The 19,560-nt window shown below is 39.8% G+C and overlaps 1 protein-coding gene across 4 annotated transcripts in view; it reads right to left on the bottom strand.

Moving 5' to 3' along the window:
- The window catches only part of furina (furin (paired basic amino acid cleaving enzyme) a), a 90,791-nt gene that overhangs the window by 30,900 nt on the left and 40,331 nt on the right, over positions 1–19,560 (bottom strand). For all 4 annotated transcript variants that reach the window (XM_034197045.1, XM_034197046.1, XM_034197047.1 and 1 more), the window contains exons 3-6: positions 11,393–11,491; positions 3,975–4,070; positions 990–1,118; positions 651–727 (exon numbers count right to left, since the gene is read on the bottom strand). In XM_034197045.1, coding sequence (XP_034052936.1) covers positions 651–727; positions 990–1,118; positions 3,975–4,070; positions 11,393–11,491 — 401 coding nt within the window. The remainder of the gene's footprint in view (positions 1–650; positions 728–989; positions 1,119–3,974; positions 4,071–11,392; positions 11,492–19,560) is intronic.

The following is a 19,560-nucleotide window of genomic DNA, read 5'->3' as shown; positions in this document are numbered from 1 at the left end:
GTATAATCTCTCGTGCCCATCACCAGTAATCATGGTGAGCCTCTAAATAAAAAAGCCTCTCAGGCCAGTTGCCCACAAACGGCAGATTACAGCGAATCAGAAATGAACCTCACACAGGAGGCAGGCGCTGAGAATGAAGACGATCAAGGGCCCTCCAGAGCCAAGAGATGTTCTCTGTTTCATTAATGCTGATGAACTTAATTTAATCAATTCTCTACAAGACATCACTGTGGTGGTAAACAAGTCCTAATCCCATCTGCAGAGGCTACTGCAATAATGCTGTTTTCTTGACACACTACCCTAATCCCAGTGTAGATTTACTCTCCTCACGCAGGCTTTAGAAATAGACTGGTGGCGCCTGTGTGGTTTAACAGGCCAGAGCAAAACCACAAAAATGTTGTAAATAAAAACCAAAATATCTTTGACAAACCCCATAGACAATGGCCTTTAGTTAGTTATGTTCACATAAATGGTGCCCCAGACATAAAGCCTTTTTATAAACAGCTAGGTATCAGACAGTGAGGGGGACAAATTAGAGAACATTTCATCCGTCCCGCTGGCATTTAGAAAACACAGATGGGTTCTGCCAGGGAAAACCATCAGGCAGAGAGAAGAGTTAACATGAAGTTGTTATTTGTGTAGATGTGTACCTGTTGTCATTAAGCTGCGTGTATCGGGGCTGGGGATCTGGGTCGCCATCATTCACATCGTAGCTGGCATCCGGGTCCTAAATAAAGGCGCAGATAAGCCGTTATAGTAAGACGCCGAGGTCAGTGATCCATTCAAGTACTTAAATCTATCGTCTACATGCCAAATGCAAAACCTTCAAATCTGTCTGTATGTAAATCGTTCTAAATATCCATCAGCCGCTCAGTTTCAGCACACATACAAGAAGAGACTATTTGTTATTGAAAATCTGCTCTATTATCTCCATTCTTGTCTTTTGTTATGTTTCTGCTGCCTCTGCTTTATTTAGGAGTTATACTCACGTAATTTTGCATTAGGTCAGGATGGTTCTTCTCTATTCCATCATCCAGGATGGACACCACCACTCCTTTACCTGTGTAGCCCAACTCCCACGCAGATCTGGCATTCAGGTCACGGTGGTTTGGGTTGTACTGAGGACGGAGAAGACAAGTTGCTTAGATTGAATCCAATTATCTGATAGCCACCTGATTGCTGACAAGAATGTGCTCTTAACTATATCTGGACTGGCATACTCTAATTGTTAAGCAAGGTGGATCCTTAAAGTGTCCTCAGAGTTACCGCAGGGGGAGAGTGGGCTAATATTATTATCACAAATAAATGCATTTTAGTAGAAATAAAAAAGTGGTTTGCTTTACACAGCTTTTTTGATAGTTGAAATGTTACCCATGAAACTCAGTATTATATGCCGCATGAACTATTTTATATTTATGCATGGCACTTTAGGATGACTTAACATTATTGTTGGGCCAGATCAATATGCATATTTGATACACATGTAGTTAGTAACTCCTTCTCTCTTTAAGCTATGGGGTCCTTGGCCTGAAGAAACATTGCAGACGCCTGAATTAAGACATCTGATGAAGACTGAAGCACGGAGGAAAAGGGAGCAGCTAATTTACTTCAAGTCATTCTTCCTTAGTGAAAAGCTAAAGTTTCTAATTGAGGGGCGGAGGGATTGCAAGGTTACAGAGAGCATCTCTCCCCTGAAAGCATCAATGCCATGCTAGCTTTTATTGCATTTATTATTAATACCAACTAAGCACAGGTGACCTGGATCGTGGCACACTAATCATTCGTTATGCTTTTTGATATTCAACTTGACATTTGGTCAAAAGTCATTTCTGGCATTAATCAAGATCAAAGCTTTTCTTTTTAAAGTGTGCCTTCAATTAAATATAGTGTGTCTGATGCACCACTCTTAGATTCTAGACCCTTTTAAATGCAGTCAATCAGATAGGATTATGTTTTGTTCTTCAGCCTTGTAATGTCATTGACATCATAACCATCAAGAATAATATCAATTAAATCCGAGTTGTGATATTCACTGCTGATTTAAATTGCAAATGCCCTCCGCGGCTGACAGGCTGAGTGTATAATAAATCTGAGGGGCATGGTAATGTAACATTTTAAATATTGCTCATCAATTGAGTCCTTTTTCTTCCGTAATGTAAGTATTCCTTCTGCACACTCGAGCCTGGGAGCTGCTTTGAGGCTTGACCATGATTTACAATGTCTCATCATTTAGGTAAATATCTGACAAATATGAAATATTCATTGTTATAGCAGGTGTTGACCATTAGCACCTGTCCACCAAGGACACCACAACAAACACACCCACTTTATCCTCTGGCCAGCCAGGTCCACTTTTAATGAGGCACAGGGAGAGATGCCTAAAACCTGAAATCATCTGTTACATCTTTAGACTTCTGAACATCAAAATAAATTATCATCTGTCTATTTGCACAGTGTGGGACCTGTCCACAAGCTTCATCTTGATTAATGCTCATCAATCTGGTTTTGTTTGTTATCAACTTAAGTGTTAACACTTTGTTAAGAAGGGGACATTTATATTCTGCTTAAAGCTCATTACGGAATATTAAAAAGTGGAAGGATCTGAGACTAGCAAGGTGGTGCTCCAGTTTTCACATCTTTTGCTGTTTTAATGAGCTTTGCAATCTCATGGGATGCCCACACAGACTTAGAAATAGAAATCAATCTTTATTTTGATGCTTCCCACTCACACAGGTTCAGCACCTCTAAGAAAATACCAGAGTGCATCGTGTTCATAAATATCAGCAGATTAGGATAAGTAATCATCTTTAACATTTTTCTTTTATTAGACGTTTGTTATCTGTTAGGTTAACAGTGTGCCAGCAAACGATGGAGAAGCTGCATGGATTATGTGATGAGTCCATTAAAGACTTCACAGCAACTATTTTTGTAATGCAAACCAATTAAAATGACTCACATGTGTTGCCTTTTTCTGTGGTAAAAATGTTAATGTATGAGACAGTGATAATAATTTTGGTTGTAAACTGTTGAGTGGAAAAAATAATTACTTTTTGATGGGCATTTGTTCTCATTTTAGAAAAACAAAAGCATTAATCAATAAACATTTAGCAGATTAACTGATGCATATAATCGTAAGCCGCAGCTATAAAAGATACAAAGAAATCATTTATTATTGCAAACATTCTTTCCATTCCCATATGCATCAAAGACGGATTATTCTAATCAGTGAAATGCTAATAACTGTAGTGGATGTATGGCACAATCTATGTGGAAACATTAATACAACCAGGCGGTCGGCTCTTATTTGCTCATTTGCCTTTCAAGTTGGCGCTAACTACTCCAACACACAGGGGAAGTCAGTCCGCCTCCGTTAAAGTACAGACAGTTTGAACAACTGCTGATGCAAGTCTGCTTTGCATCTCCATGAATTGTCCTGCCACCTGAAGCAACTTCAGAGTAATTGAAAGAAGAGTGGAGCCTAAAAGAAAATCTTGGGGGTCGTTACTGCTTTTAAAAAGGCCAGCGTATCAGTCACATTCTTCAAGTCAAACGGAAAAATCAATCAACTGAGAACAAGAACGATTCAAGGTGAATCACCTCTGTCTGTTCCTCTTCCTTCCCTCTTTGTTTCTTGGAGATACAAATGACTTGCATGCACTACAGAAGTCAAAGGCACTCTGTGTGTGCATGCATGCTGTTGTTCATCTGAATCCTTCAGGTGAAGTCACTTAGACTTTGAGTTCTGCAAACAAGACACGCCACAGCACTTTGCACAAAAATGGCATATTGGATTCATACACGCTTGTCTTTTGACTCAGGGGAAAATTCAAACCCCCAAATTTAATTAGGTTTATTGACTTTGGGTCGATAAAAAGCTCAACCACAGTGCAGCGCTGAATAATGTCCCACCGACGCACAGAGAACACACAGCCTTTTGTTCAAGGTAGTTTCTGTTCAGCAGTGTTTATACTCACCAGGTACCACTGGTCTCTGAACTTGGGATCTGATGGTTCTTGGTAGACGTCCCTCTTTTTCCTCTTTTTCGACACTTGTTGTTCAGCCCAAGTCACCTAAACAAGGAGAGCACAGACACAGACATTAGTAATACAAACATGAAAGGTGAGGTGGTGCTGTACGGAGAGAAATATAACCGGCGGCCACAAAGGCTATTTCAGAACAAGAAATAATTATGTGGTAGGGACAAGGATCAACATGTCAAATGAATTAATAGAGATCTGAATTCTCGGTGGGACGACAGCAGACAGACAGAGAGAGATTAGAGGCAGAGGAGTATCGCTGGCTCCTCACTAATGAGACTCGCCCAGGAACTCCAGAGAAGCCCACACTAATTACAAATTCGGAATGAGTGTAAAGTCGGATGCAGCAGGATCTTTCATGGTTGGGTACAGCTAAACATGTATGCAAAGTACACAAACAACACACACAGGAAATTCAGTACAAATCTAACGACACAACAGTCTGCAGCTGGCTTTCATGTGTGAGCTACAGCAGAAAATGTTGAAAGAAGCAAAAATGCAAACAGTAAAAATAACTGCATCCATCTCCCTCTGCAGAGTTTCGCTCGCTGTATAGAAAAAAAACACCACAGTAGACGAGAACAGAGAAGAATATGTCAGAGACAGAAGACAGAGAACTGCCTGCCGCAAGGACAGAGCACCTGGTGTGAAGGACGACCAAATCACAGCGCACCGCCTCTGCAGTTCACTAGAGACAGGAGTTTAAAAAAGGAAAGAAGCAATGAAGGTTTAAATTAGCTGCTTCACTTAACGTTGCCAATTCAAAATTGTCATAATATAACGGCATAATGGAACAACGTTACTTGAAGGAGCAGAGAGGAGTGTGTAAAGGTTCGTGTTTGTTTTCTGCTTTGTTAACCGGTGAGAAGCTCAATCAGTGAAAGTGGAGGAGACGTTTCCACCAGGATTCATCCCACTCTGTCTGGGAAGATGAGGTCAGACCTGTGAGGTGCAGATGTAGCAGTTTCCACAGAAAACTGGATGACAGCTTTGACACAATGAACATGTGCACTTAGGCAGTGACACAATTATTGGCCCCGACACAGTCAAAGAACTACTGCTGACAAACAGGGATGGATACAGAATACGTCTCTAAAAAAAAAAGAAGGGAACTGGCACTATTTACTTCTGCTGTTGTCGGTCTGAGGAATTTTACTTTTGGAAGAGAAATCTAACCTGCCACATTCAAAAATAAATGCCTGCCTGTGTCCTACTGCTGCATTTTATTCTAGTAAATTCTCTTTCAGACACACAATGAAAAGATAAAAGGTACATCATGTCGCCGAAAAAGTACAACTGGTCAGAGGCTGCTTATAAATTGGCGATGCAATAACTGTATCTTTTTTCCATCCATTCATCTTCTCTCGCTTATCCGTGGTCGGGTCGCGGGGGTAGCAGTTCCAGCAGAGAGCCCCAAACTTTCTTTCCCTGGCGACATCAACCAGCTCTGACTGGGGGATCCCAAGGCGCTCCCAGGCCAGCGAAGAGATATAATCCCTCCACCTGGTCCTAGGTCTACCCCTTGGTCTCTTCCCAGCTGGACGTGCCTGGAACACCTCCCTAGGGAGGCGCCCAGGTGGCATCCTTACTAGGTGCCCGAACCACCTTAACTGGCTCCTTTCGACGCGAAGGAGGAGCGGTTCAACTCCGAGTCCCTCCCGGATGACCGAACTTCTCACCTTATCCCTAAGGGAGACGCCAGCCACCCTGCGGAGAAAACCCATCTCGGCCGCTTGTATCCGCGTATATTTTTTCCATGCTCATTTAATTGCCAAAAATGACATTAGTTTTAAAATAGTTGCAAAAGTTACGAGATGAGGAGAAAAAAAGAAGCTATATTGCTTCTTCTAGCACCGATTCAAATCGTGTTGAATCTAAAAATGAATGCCATGATATCGACAGCTCAATCTCATCTTCACTGAATCAGTAAATGTGTGTCTTGTTGTTAATATCACATTTTTAGAAGGAGAGCTTCAGAACCACAGAGTTTCACAAAGATGTTCCACAGTGGCATTATTACAACGTCTAATCCGTTTGAGATCCAGCTGTTGACGTGCTTCTCTCACTCAGGCTTTAATATTGATTTTCTGTTTTAGAGCAAACGGCCGTATTGACTGATAAGGATCTACATCCTGAGTGAGAAAGACTCAGTTGTGTGCAGGAAGCAAATTCAACGTCATTACACTTGTTTATGTGATATTCAGTCAATTCGAAAACAACCCTTTTCTCGCCGTCATGCGGTGGTTTGTGGGATTTCCCCCCTTGTATTTCCTCCGACATTTCTCAGTGAAATCGAGTATGAAACCACTTTTGTTTTCTCACATACGTAGTAGTTTGTCCATGCTGACTCATGACAGGATTCATAAAGAAAAAAAGATACATTTCCCTGAAATATATATTAACTGTGGAAACACAGCGAGTTATATTTAATGTTCGGTGCTACGGAGTGTTAACTGCAGCATGTGTAGCTCGCCTTTCATCAGATCGGCTTCTTAAACCATCTCATAATTACGTCCGGAGCATGTGTGCTTTTAATTCCCTTGGCATTGTTTTTCATACAGTAAAGGCCTTAGTATGTAAGTCACTTTGTAATCTTGTGCTTGCCTTTCCTGACAACGTGACTGCTTCTTTTCATACTCAAGCCGTGTAAGAAATGTATGAAATGTTGCTTCGTCTAACGAGACAGACGAGAACAACATGCCTTACAGGAAGAGATCTACAAGCAGAACTGGGAGTGTATTTACCGGTATCTTCTTTTTTAAATTAATATTAAAGAAATATTTGTTGCTCAAAAAGGGAAATCTTCTAACTTTTTGAACCACAGGGTCAGGCTTTAACAAACTACTGAAACAATTTAATAAGAGCTGATAAGCTGAAGGATCATAGCTCATCGGCATTAAGTTCCTGAAAATATTTAGTCCTTGCTACAGGAGATACAGTTTGGTCTCTTTTGACACCTCAGTGACGGCAGTTATTTGGTGTCAATTAGTGCAGCCAGTTTTGATAATGAAACACAGTTCTTGTAAATGTCCATCAAATCACAGCAAAGACTTTGCTCTAGTCATGAGGACATGATGGCACAGATTAGTGGGTTGGGTGTGTTCACAAACACACAATGGGAATGCTGAATCAGTAAACCCTGGGGAGGGAGGAACACTTCCTGAAAGCTTTAGTTACCTTCATTTTAGCATCATATTTTGTTCCATTTGTGGGCAGAAATACATCATTTCAGAACACAGTGTACCAACAACTTGAAATGAATCACTAAGGACTGTCATTCATAGCAAGTTTATATAGATGCAGAGGAATATATCTTCCTAGCACACTTCCAGCAACTTCTTTCCAACAACATGTTCTGCTCACTCTCCACATTACAACAGGAAACAGGAATAAAGTAAAAGTCCTATTTTCTAATTTGTTCTTTAATAGTCCGTGGCAGAACACAGAGCCCGGGAGTTGACAAAGAGTTATTGTTATTATAAATGGAAATGCAAAAACAGAATCTGTCTAATGCATCCAGGTGATGTGTGTGTATGTAGGATTATATCTGTCCAAAAAATAGGTTGTCCCATCTTATTGTCCTTCTTTGTTATACAAACATTGCATCCTCCCTCAAAATGAAAGCCTCACAGAAAGAAGCATTACAATGAAGGAACAAAATACCAATTATAATATAGATAATGTGTCAATTATATTTATCCTGAAGCTCAATATGCTGAAATCCCCACTATATTGTTACAGTTATTACACTGGCATCAGAGCCAGCCAATAGTTAAATGGTTACTTTCAACATTTCTGAGCCTACTTTTCTTTGCTACGTCTGGTCTTTTCTTCACTTATTTTCCACTAAGCAAACAAAACAGCAAAGCTCCAAACAACAACAAAGCATTGACAGAATAAAACAGAAAACAGTAGAGGGCATGGGGGTAGCAGATAGACCGCAGCTCTAAATCTTCAATAGAGCCCATTAACAGGCTCTGTTAGTCTATGAGATCTGGCACAAGTCCATGTGCTTTTGTCAGTAATTAGACACTCTTCAAAGAGACTTTACTGCACCTTTTGTTCAACTGTTTTAAGCTGCGGGACGGTCTCATTTGAATTCAACATTTTTCCCATTAGAAATATTTGTTCAAGGCTTTTCCTGTTTAGAAAACCTGTGCAGCTGATGCACATGCTAATCACGTTTCTAAATATTTAATTTATGAATGGCTCAGATTTTACAGCAGCATATTTTCACAAATGTAAGGATTTTTTAGAGTGTTCATTAAGTATTAGGGGATTTGGGAAAAGGAATTGCAAGCTATTGTAGCATTTGCCGAGCTCCCTGCATCAAGGCAAGGCAAGTTTATTTATATAGCACTTTTCAACACAAGGCAATTCAAAGTGCTTTACAAAAAATGAAAGAGATTAAGAAAATGGCATTTAAAATCAGTCATTAAAAAGAAAAGCTGATAAACAGACAAATAGATAACAACAATCTTTGACATTTCTGCGGGGGCTGACCCCTCCTGCACAGACCGGAGGACCTGGAACTCTAACGCTCCACTCTCTCCGAGGTGCTGGGGAAAAAAAGGAATTCAACAACAGGAAATAGAGCCGCACTGTTCAAGGAAATCCCAAAGAGGGAGGTGGACCAATTCTAAACACGGACGCAAACAAACCCAGCAGAAGCTGCTCTATTCCCAGGGTGCACCTATGATGTGTCGCTGCACAGCATGACCAGTGTTACCCTAAGGCAGGTTTCATTAGATTTGTGTATGGCAGTGGAATCTGTGTGGTGCATGAAGCTTCTGCATTTGCACTTGTATATTTTCATTTTAAGTTTTAACTGAAAGGTCCCCATTATACTGTTTTTCATCAATATATTATAGGTCTCAGATATATACAAAACATGTCTCTGTGTGTTTGGCTCGAAATACCAAACAGATCATGCATTGTAGCATCCCATAATCCCCTCTGTTTCAGCCCTGTTTCAAAAGAGCTGATTCTCTGTCTGTTACTTTAGATGAAAATAAGGAGCCCCTCCCCACGCCCCTCTGAGAGATATTAGGTTAAAAAGAACACAATGTTGCTCTAGGAGGAGATTCAGGTGATAAGGTGGGGGGGGTGTTACCTTGGTTGGTGATTGGCTAATGGTTACACAAGCCAAAACATCGTTGTGACATTTTAAGTGGCCAAAATCTGATCAGCTCATTTTCAGACAGGTTTTTATAGAAATGGATCAGGACAAAAAGAGAGAGAATCTTTTTTCCTGAAACTTTCAGAATCTCTTTACACAGAGGGGACACATGGTTATGTATAAAATACATGACAACGTGGATTTTGCATAGTATGTGACCTTTAATAACCATCACTCAAATAAAGTGGACACAATTCAGTTCATAATGTTCATATCATTTCCAAAGAAAAAGCGACAGAAAGAAGAAGAGACAGAAAGAAGAAGAGACGGGCCATTGAAAGGCAGGGATATGGGAAACGGGGTGAAAAATGTTTTCAACATTTTCAAGCTTCATCATTAGGAGAAGAAGAGCACACAACGCAAAATAAACTCCAATCAGCGAGTAAACAAAGAATCAAATGAGGAGTGGAGCGGAGGAGTCTGAGCCGCTCGGCTGGATCAGCATTGGAGTTGATCACGATTGGCTATATAAAGCCTGAGCCATTTCAGACTCAGTGTTCATTGTAACCCATTGCGCTCTGGGTGCACTAGATGTCTAATGCGCCCTTCTGCACTCTAACACTTTAAACATTATCAACCGGTGAACCACGCAGGACCACAAACAAAAAAGTACCATCCGGCAGCTCCAATTAATATTTTTTAGATCGACAACGAGGTTCAGCAAGCGATGCAAGAAAGGCTGCAGAAAAATGACAGTTGTGTCATTTTTCAGCGACATGTATCATTACACAGCTGCTTTCAAGTGCTGCTGTAGACTGAATCTAAAATGTAAAGTTTGCTGAGGATGCAGAGAGGCTGTCTGAAACCAAGCCAGCCTGTCATAACACCATTAAAACTAGCACTCCCCTGTCCACAGATACTACTGAAACACTGAAGGACATTACACAAACCTAAATATGAAACCAGTGAAGTGAAGCTGTGATATGGAAACAGTGTCATGGTTTTAAATGTGTTCACCAGAAAGCAAGTTACATGTGTGTTTTGCTTAGCACTTGATGTTGTTGCTTCAGGTTCATTTGCTTTAATGTATGTTTTTAGCATGTAGTAGTTAGTTAAGTAGATGGTAAAAGGCCTTTAAAAAAACCTTGCTAAGGTTTATATTCAGTACTTTCAAAGGTTAGAGGCGGATAGAAGATTTTCTTTTTAAAGCTTCTACTTCTACCGGCGCACACTCCCTGAATACCCACAGCTACAAATGTTAATTTCACACTTGTCCCTTTTGTCCTTCCCAATGGGGTAGGACACGGTCTCATTTTCAAACTAACTTCAAACTCTTTCAAAAACAGCGAGAAACTACAGAAATTTCAATTTGGATCAGTCAGAGGAGGAAATAGTTCCACATGTATCTGGGGAGCATCATGTGACCGCCGAGCACGAGGCACCTGGTCTGAGACAGATGTTACAGAGGTGACAAATGGGGGCTATTGGTTTGTTTCTTTGCCCAGTGGCTTTTATCTTACTGTATTATTTGCTTCCTCTTTTCATTGCTTCTCATCCTACAAGAGCTGGAACTGATCATTGGGTGGACTGACTGAATAATAAGCATCGAATCAGAGAGTAAAAGGAAAAGTTTCATCTTAGCTGCAGCAGATTTCTGAGATCATAAATCATGAAAACATCAGATATTGTTTTCCAATAAAGAAGATCTGGCTTGATACTCAATAACAGTGTTGGGTAAAAACATGGCTATAACATTGAATATTAATATAATGAGTTAAGCAGAAGATGTTACAGAAATGTGGTTTATGGATCATTTATGGATCACATAGTTGTACATTTGGGGTTTCTTAATAATCCAAAATAATTCAAAGTCAAGCAGAACGAAAAAAACACGTAGTAAAGCCCCATCAGCGGAAAGTACTCTGCTTGGATAATATATTGCAATTCTTTTTTAATAAGATTAATTTTTTACTATTTTTACATTGGAACAAAAACAGTCAACAGACATCAGGCACCATGTTTCAAGCTGCCTCACACAACACACTACAGGTGTTTGCATTTGCCACATAAATGTGACCTTGCATTTAAATGTTGATAATAATATGATGAGCATTTGAATATCTCTATAACTCTACATTATACATCCAAATGTTCATACTCCCAATCAAACATGAACCTGATCAACATCCCTGAACTCACAGTCCAACGCTCGTGGCTCCTGAAATAAACGTCTTACCTTGGGATCTCTTTCAAGACGGACTTGTGTCCCTCTGTGATCAGACAAGGATCTCTTCACCACTGTGCGATGCCGGAAGTGATAATAATCACCAAATACCTGAAAAGACAAAGAGATATGATCAGTGATCACACAAGGACATTTTAATCTGTAATCTGATGACGGCTCTACATCTGATAAAAGCTTGTATGAATTATGACATGAATCTGCTCTGGGTATTCTCTGCCATGTTAATAGAAATGAATGAAGTGGTGTTCAGTTTGGATACTCTGCTCAAAATGCAATAGAGACAAAGAACCGAAAATATTGTGTACACATCTGACCTTCAAAATCGTTACACAGTAAAGTTAGGCCAATTTACATGCCTGGATGAAATCAAATAATAAGTTAGTTAATATATGATTACAGTAAATGCATTATGTATGGTTGTATTATAGCATAAACCCAATTAAAGCAGCATCAAAGATTTTAGAAAACATAATGTTGTTAAAACCTTGATATCCGGATTGCTGCTTTCTCTGTACAGCACGTTTTTAATCAGGAGCTGTGAGGGTTTTCTCTCCATTTTACTGAGCCAAGTGTAGCTAATGGGCTGCATTAGCCGGTAGAAGGGTGTGCTCACAATCAGAGAAGCCTATTTCCATTTCTATTCCCAATAGCCCTCTCCAGCTCCCGGTACCATCACACCGACTGACGTGTTTCCCCCTGTGGGAAACCTGGACCATAAACCTCTGTGCCCAGTCCAGTTATTACTACTGTGTAATGAAGGTCACTAACAGCTGTGAGCAGTGACACACTTTACCTCAAATAATACAGTATGTTTTCTGAGCACAGAAAAGTTCACAACATCACAGCTGAGCAACTTGATTGTTAATCTGGAAAATAGCATACTTATTGACAGAGTTTTATATTTGATATATATTGTGTATAAACAAAGTGCTTGTTACAGCCTATAAATGGATAGATTAATATATAATGGGGAAACAATGTTGGTTCCAATCTTAATCTAGACTAAGGGAAATAAATAGTTAAATACTGTGTTTAGCAGCTGCTGACCAATCAAACTTCAACGGAGGTACTCAGGTGGTGTTATCAGCTCGAATGGAGCTTTGAATTGCATATTTTCGATTTCCCTAATGACAGAATGGGGGAATTGCTGTTAGACTGAGAGTCATAAACAACATTACCACAACACACAGAGTTTATATGTGAGGCAAACATAATCATGGACAGCGTAAACACATAAGGAGAGCAATCCAAACATACTTTGTCAACGGACTGGGATGTTTGGTGTCAGAGCGAAGGTTTTTTGTAGAGCAAAGGTACTCTAGAGTGTGTACTGCATTCCTTCACTTCAAAAAGATTCACGGTTCATTCCCTCAACTTCCTCTGCTCCCATTTAATCACAGTAAACGGGGCGATTCCAGCCGGGCTGACGCAAAAAGCCTCTGCACACAAAGCCAGTGGACAATAGGGAGGCAATAACGGAGAGTGAAGACACTCTTTACAGTGATATTCAACTCAGAAGAGGAACCACGAGCACAAACACAAGTGTCTCTGTGTGTGTATGTGTATGTGTATGTGTGTGTGTGTGTGTGTGTGTGTGTGTGTGTGTGTGTGTGTGTGTGTGTGTGTGTGTGTGTGTGTGTGTTGTGTGTGTGTGTGTGTGTGTGTGTGTGTGTGGTGTGTGTGTGTGTGTGTGTGTGTGTGTGTGTGTGTGCAGGATATAAAAAGAGGATAAACGTGATTTCCAAAAAGCATTAGTTGAGCCAGGGAAGAGAAGAATAAGAGCAGGCAGTGGGCCTATTGTGTTATTCCAGATAAGAGGCTGGGAGGTGGACACTGATCAAAGACTTGGGTTGAGAGTGTGGCACTGGCAGGGTCCATTAAGAAACTCTAAATAACTCTAAAACCAGTGAACAGGTATACCCGAAAACAAAGCATTGATGGTCTATTCATGCGGTCAGTCAATGATTTCTAAGATTACCACAGTATAAAGCAGGCATTCGTGATGCATCGTGTTCTACGGTTCTTCTGAGGGTTTTTTATTGGACATATGAGCCCATAAACAACATTATAGCAGTTTTCCAGGGCAGAGAGCACAATCAGTTTGATAGACAGAATAAGGTTGCAGGTGTTTTGGTGTAAGATTTAAATCATAGACAAGTAGTATTTGTTATAAATGACATGCTGATATCCACCAGAGAGCATCAGCCCAAATGTAACCAAAGCAGGCAGCAACACATGCTACGTTTTTATTGAACTTTTGGTACTTTGCTTTAAAATAAGGCACTCTAAAAAGTTTAGGAAGCTCACAAAAAATCAGTAGTTGTCAAAAGTAACACTGGATTATTTATAAAATGTGTATGACAATGCAAAGTACTTGAAGTTAGTCTAAAAGTAAATAATTACTATTAAATGTCAAGGACAGTTTAATTCTACACGTCTACATTTGCCACAGCAGATATTAAAATATAAAAAGTAACATGGATACTCGCCACAATTAAGACAACCTCCCTACAGACACAAGCTACCCATTGGACATAGACTTGTTCCCAAATAGACAAAACGTTCACATATGTATAGATGGACATACACAAAGGTCACCCACATTAAACGGCTCAACTGTGTCAAACATATGCGATCACACAGACTACCCTCACTGAACATCATGAAGTGCATTTCAGCTCTGCTTAATGTTTTCCCGACAGCTTAATCATCATGGAAATCAGCAACAACAGTTAAGAGCTTTTGTTTTGGACCATTTAATCTTAGGACAGCAATGTTTCTGTGAGGCTTAACTGCTTTCCACTGGAAAAGAGAGCCATTTACGACAAAGACATTCAGATGGAAAAAGGACGCGGAAACAGACCGATCAGGACTTGAGTGACCATTACTGATGTGATAAGCCGGGCGCTGATAGAGCAGAACAGGCTTAACCGGTGTTCTCCGTGTGGCTTATTACTGAAGTGAGGCATTAATCCATCAACTTCATTAAAATGCACGGCAACAGACAGCGGAAAATTAATGTCTGCTGGTTTGTTTGCTCGCACCCCGCCTGCCAAATTTACCTTGTGGGAAAGCGCTTATCAAAAAAGTCTGGTGTCTCATCTCCAGTGACTGTTGACACAATTATGTTTAACAAAGAGCAACACAATGTCTAGAGACAAAGTGGGAAAGAGGTTTGGAGGCTGCAATAACTTGATATGAAATGGTTTTCCATACGGAGTCGTGAATGTCAGGAACAAAGCCTGTGCATTTTGGAAATTCCACTTGAGGAGGCCATTATAGCGGTTAATCTACAGACACATCAATCATGACACATTTCCCCTCAGTCTTGACGTTTAACTGCATTTGATTTAAGGGCATCGGGATGTGGGGCATTACCATATTTTGTTTGTGAACAAGCGGGTTGAGATGAATTGAGCAAATGAGACTTTTGGAGGCACAGGCGATAGGGCTCCCAAAATAGTTCAGCAACTTGTTTATATAATGAGTCTGGAGTCTAATTACTCAGTGTGGTGAATGGGTAGGACAGGACCACAGGCGGTCCAATGGCAGCTGGACGTAACGGGCAGTTCCTGTAAAGGAGGGCCGAGCTGCCCCCGCACACCTGAAAATGTGTTTGAACAGCTGGTCTGCCCTTCTGCCAAACTACTCTTAGTCATTACATGGCGTCTTCTCATTGTTTTCTCCCCTATTTTACTCTTCCCGTAGCAGTCATTATGTTTTTTCATACTCATTAGCCTTTGGTTTTATTAGGCATCTATCTTAAGTTTGTACCAAAGCTAAATCAAGAGTTTCGGTAGCCTTTACACCGCAGAGGTTTTAAAGATCACATATGCAGAATTGTTTTAATCATCTAGGAATAAATGATTAAGTTTATGAAGCCGTAAAAGTGGAACTGAAGCTCCCTTATTTATCAACACACCGTGCATTGACCAAAATGAAATCTGCTAGAGTTTGAACTCGTATCCAACCTTGTTAATCTGCTTAAAAAATGAATACTTCGGTTTACATAGAATGACATTGTGCCATGTGTTTAGCCATTTGAGGATGATTGATTCTACTATTTAATCAACCAAGTGAATGGCTTTTGATTCCTATAGTTTTTCATGAATAGGGACTACTTAATTTCTGCTGATGAAAATTGTTTTGAAATTCTCAGTCACCATGGTAATGAAAACTGTAGCTCACATAGCGCAAAGGGACCTATGATCTATATTTTACAGAAAGGTTAAGCTATTGTCCAAGGATTTATTTCCTCTGGTCTCTCAAATCTTTGTGGGCGAGTTCTTGAGTCTTCTTTCAAGTTTCTAGATACTTTCAGGTAATGAAATGCAATAAACATTTAGCAAAATAGAAAACATTGTTTAAATGTTTGTAACAGATGCATGCTATTTTCTTATTCAGAAAATCTCACATGAGTTGTGTTGCATTGTTATGCTTTGTCCCATAGTGTGTGAAGTGCTGGTGAATACTTTAATAGTTTCCCAAAAAAACATCCAGGTAGTTTTTTCTAAATCGTGTAACATTTCAAGCTATCTTTTCCAACAAAGTAGCAGGGAAGCGCACCCAGATGCAAAATATTAGATTTGATTTATAAGTGTTTTCTCTTTTTGCTCCTTCTGTCGACTCCCCACTGTGCTGCGGAGCTCTTCCATTGATTCAGCAAAACTGCATTTAAAAGTCATCAGATGTCAATTTGAAAGAAAAGCTTAACTCGTCCATTGTTGACATGCATAAACATTACGTTGTTTCTCACAGTGTCACCTTAAGACAGAATTTGTGTTGGGTAAAATAAAGTGGAAAACAAGGCAGAAATCTAGATCCAGAACTCAAAGGCTCTTACAAGTTCAAGGTTGTTATATTCCTGTATTGGAAAAGAGCTAACATAGTGGAGGTGGTGGTGTTGTGGAGATGCTGGATGTGCTTGTCTGCATGTGTATGTTGGATACACATGTTTGCAGTGCTGCTCAACTGTCAGTCATATTTGATAAAGCTCAGATAGATTCTGATAGTGGTTTGCCAACAGGCGCCGGCATATTTTCGGGGAAACATGATGTTTACTCATTGGCAACACTGTCGGAGCTTTACTGTTAACAGACATCCCACTGCGATGTGATGCAACGCTGGCAAACCCCATGACATTTTTACTACATATTAACTTGTGGGTACACAGTTAGTGTCAATGTTGTACCAAGACTAAGACAAATTCTGATTATATTTACAGTAAATGTAATAAAATGGGGATAATATTATTTTAATGCATGCTCCGTCCTCTTTGGGTGTCACATTAGTACAATGATTCCTCCGCTGCAGCACACCTCGACTTTATAGAGCTGATTAGTGTGTAAAAAGTTGACAGTGTCACGGCAGACCTGCTGCAGGGCTGTTCGCTCACGGGTCGATGAAAGCTGCCCTCAGGTGACTAACTCTTCACAGCAAGTTCTTTATAGTGCTGCGAGGGAGTCAGACAAGCAAAAGTCTTCACACGCATACGCAGTTACGGTTGGTACAGACCATCATAATCAATTACAGAAAAGTCAATAGATTTCAGAAGCACTCTTTTGTTTCCTACTGTTATGAAGAAACAAAATGACCTGATTAGCTAAATGGATATTGAGTTATGGGTATGGATATTTTCCCTTTCAGCTAATTACTCTCAAATGTTTCTTCTCAATGTCCACGGTTGACAAAAGAAAAACATATTGATGTGTTAAAAAAATAAAAGTCATGACTCTCCTATCATCGAACCACTCTCACCCCCCGCCGGACCAGAGCTGACTGACTGTGAGAGACAAACCTCAGCCTCAGGCTGGAGTCAGATGTCATCTCAAACAATCGCTCTGTCCCGAGCAAAGCTACAATCAGCGGGTGGGGCAGAGAAAGGATTTCTGACCGAGGCGGCATGACCTCTGGCTGAGAGCTATTATTTGAGAATAACCTCTCAGAACAGAGACATGCTTCTTTAAACAAGAGCCAACTGTTATCAGAGGGAACAATTTGTTATAAAAAGGTACAAGTCTGGTGTGTTAAAGCTAGAGGAGGATGTCACACTGCTTCGGTAACATTTGGAAAAGAGAAAAACACTTTCACTAAAACAATGTCATCAGAACTAAAAGGTGATTGTGTGTAATTGATGGTAACACTTGAGCCACTTACTACAATGCATTATAAACACATGTTTAATGATTATAATATGCTTCTGTATAATTAAAGGTTAAAGCAGTCAGAAATAATGCTTTCTATTAATAATAATAATAAAACAGTAAAAAGCAATTCATAATGATTCACGGTCAAGTATCTTTATTATTGCTGACACCTCACTGATGTGTTATAACTCATATAGTTGTCATACATTATGATTATTTATTATGCATTATGTAATGAAATTCCCACATTATAAGCTGGTTGAAACTATAAAAAAAAAGGTATATGTTGCTTGCATTCAGTTAAATTCAATGAATGTACTGAATCCAGCAATCATGAGGTTTTTATTAAACTTGTTCTAATGATTAATTAAAAAATACTTTATAATGTGTTATGATTACTGTTTTAATGCATAATACATATTTATGACAGTGGCGAACCGTCAGAGCCTTCAAGGTATTCAGAGAATACCCTGGAACACTCAGATAAAACAAACAAAAAATCTATTTAATTATATAAATAAAATGAATAAATGAGAATCGTATCTGTGTTGTTGATCTGTAATATTAAAGTGTTACGTTGATTTGTTTGTCCTTCTCGGACCATGCTCTAAGCATTTCAGTGGTGTTGTGTTAGAAAAGAAAGCAACCAATCAGATCTTGTTCTGGGTCTCTGGGTAGAATATCCTTCAACCAAGGTATTCTACATCCTTGATAGAATGCCCTGGCCGTTGCACTGAATGAGAGCGTACGTTTGGACTGACAGTTTGATCAACCAATCATATATTGATTTGTAGCCAATGGGCGTATTCTTTCAGAGTTTCCCTCGGTTCCAGGGTACTCTAGAACAGTGGTTCTCAAATGGGGGTACGCGGACCACTAGGGGTACGTTGGAGTACTGCAGGGGGTACGTGAGATTTATTTTATGTTAATGAAAAAAACAAACATAATTAATGCATTAATGCACAAACTACTAATAGTAGATTAACTACTTTATTTAAAGGTTTACAGTAATTCTGGATAATAACATGGGAACAATAAACGGGGTGCTCTCTCTCCCCCTCTCTCTCCTCCTGACAGCCCGTCAGGCTCGTGCAGCTCGCTGAACCTGTAATAAGTGAGCCGACAGTAAAGAATAAATATATTTATAACTAGTTTAGCTAGTTCCAGAGTAGATCAACTAGCCAAGTGTGTTAGGTCTAACTCTTAGTGTATTTTGCTCCGCTCAACGGTCCGTCACAGCGGCGGAGCTGTGATCATGCAGAGCTGCGTGTTCTCCGTCAGCAGCAGCTGATCTGATCTCTGATCTCTCTCTCGCGTCCGGTTAGACTTCACTCCCGTTTATGTCCAAATCTATCAGATCTAGCTAGTGCTAGTTAATGATATGACTGCCTGCTTATCAAAAGGACCTAAACAATAAGCATTGCTTGGCAACGGCGTGTGGCCGCAAAGTATTGCATAATGTTTTTATGAGGGGTCAAAAACCCATGCTCAAAATGCTCATATATATTTTTCTCTTCATTCCCCACGCCCCAAAGTAAATAAATATACTAATTTTAGGAAAAGTAACGAAGTTTGAGCAGTGTGGGTTTTGTATTAACAGAGTTACACATATTTCAAAACGCGAAGTGTAATAACTGCAGTTGCCTCCCTGTCAGAATGACAAAGATCTTCAGTGAAGCACAAGCCCATGTTTCACTACATTGTAAGTACAACTTATTAAAAAAATCAGTTCAATGCAACTAATGTCGTCTTAGTGTTATTTCATGATGTTAAAATTGGTTTGCCATGAATTTAGTGATGGATTGTAAACATTTGAAATGTAGCATTTAAGTGTTTCTCAGTTACAATGTTGTTTTAATAAATCAGACACTGATGGTGCAGCGCTGTACTGTACCTCTTTATATAGGCATTTTTTCCCTAACAATTTTTTTTGCGTTGATCAGGGGGTACTTGGCTGAATTTTTTTTTCAAAGGGGGTACATTATTGAAAAAGTTTGAGAACCACTGCTCTAG

Source organism: Gymnodraco acuticeps, unplaced genomic scaffold (assembly GCF_902827175.1).
Source record: "Gymnodraco acuticeps unplaced genomic scaffold, fGymAcu1.1, whole genome shotgun sequence".
NCBI lineage: Eukaryota > Metazoa > Chordata > Actinopteri > Perciformes > Bathydraconidae > Gymnodraco > Gymnodraco acuticeps.
Note: the sequence above shows the minus strand (reverse complement) of the source record. Positions and strands in the feature narration are given on the sequence as shown.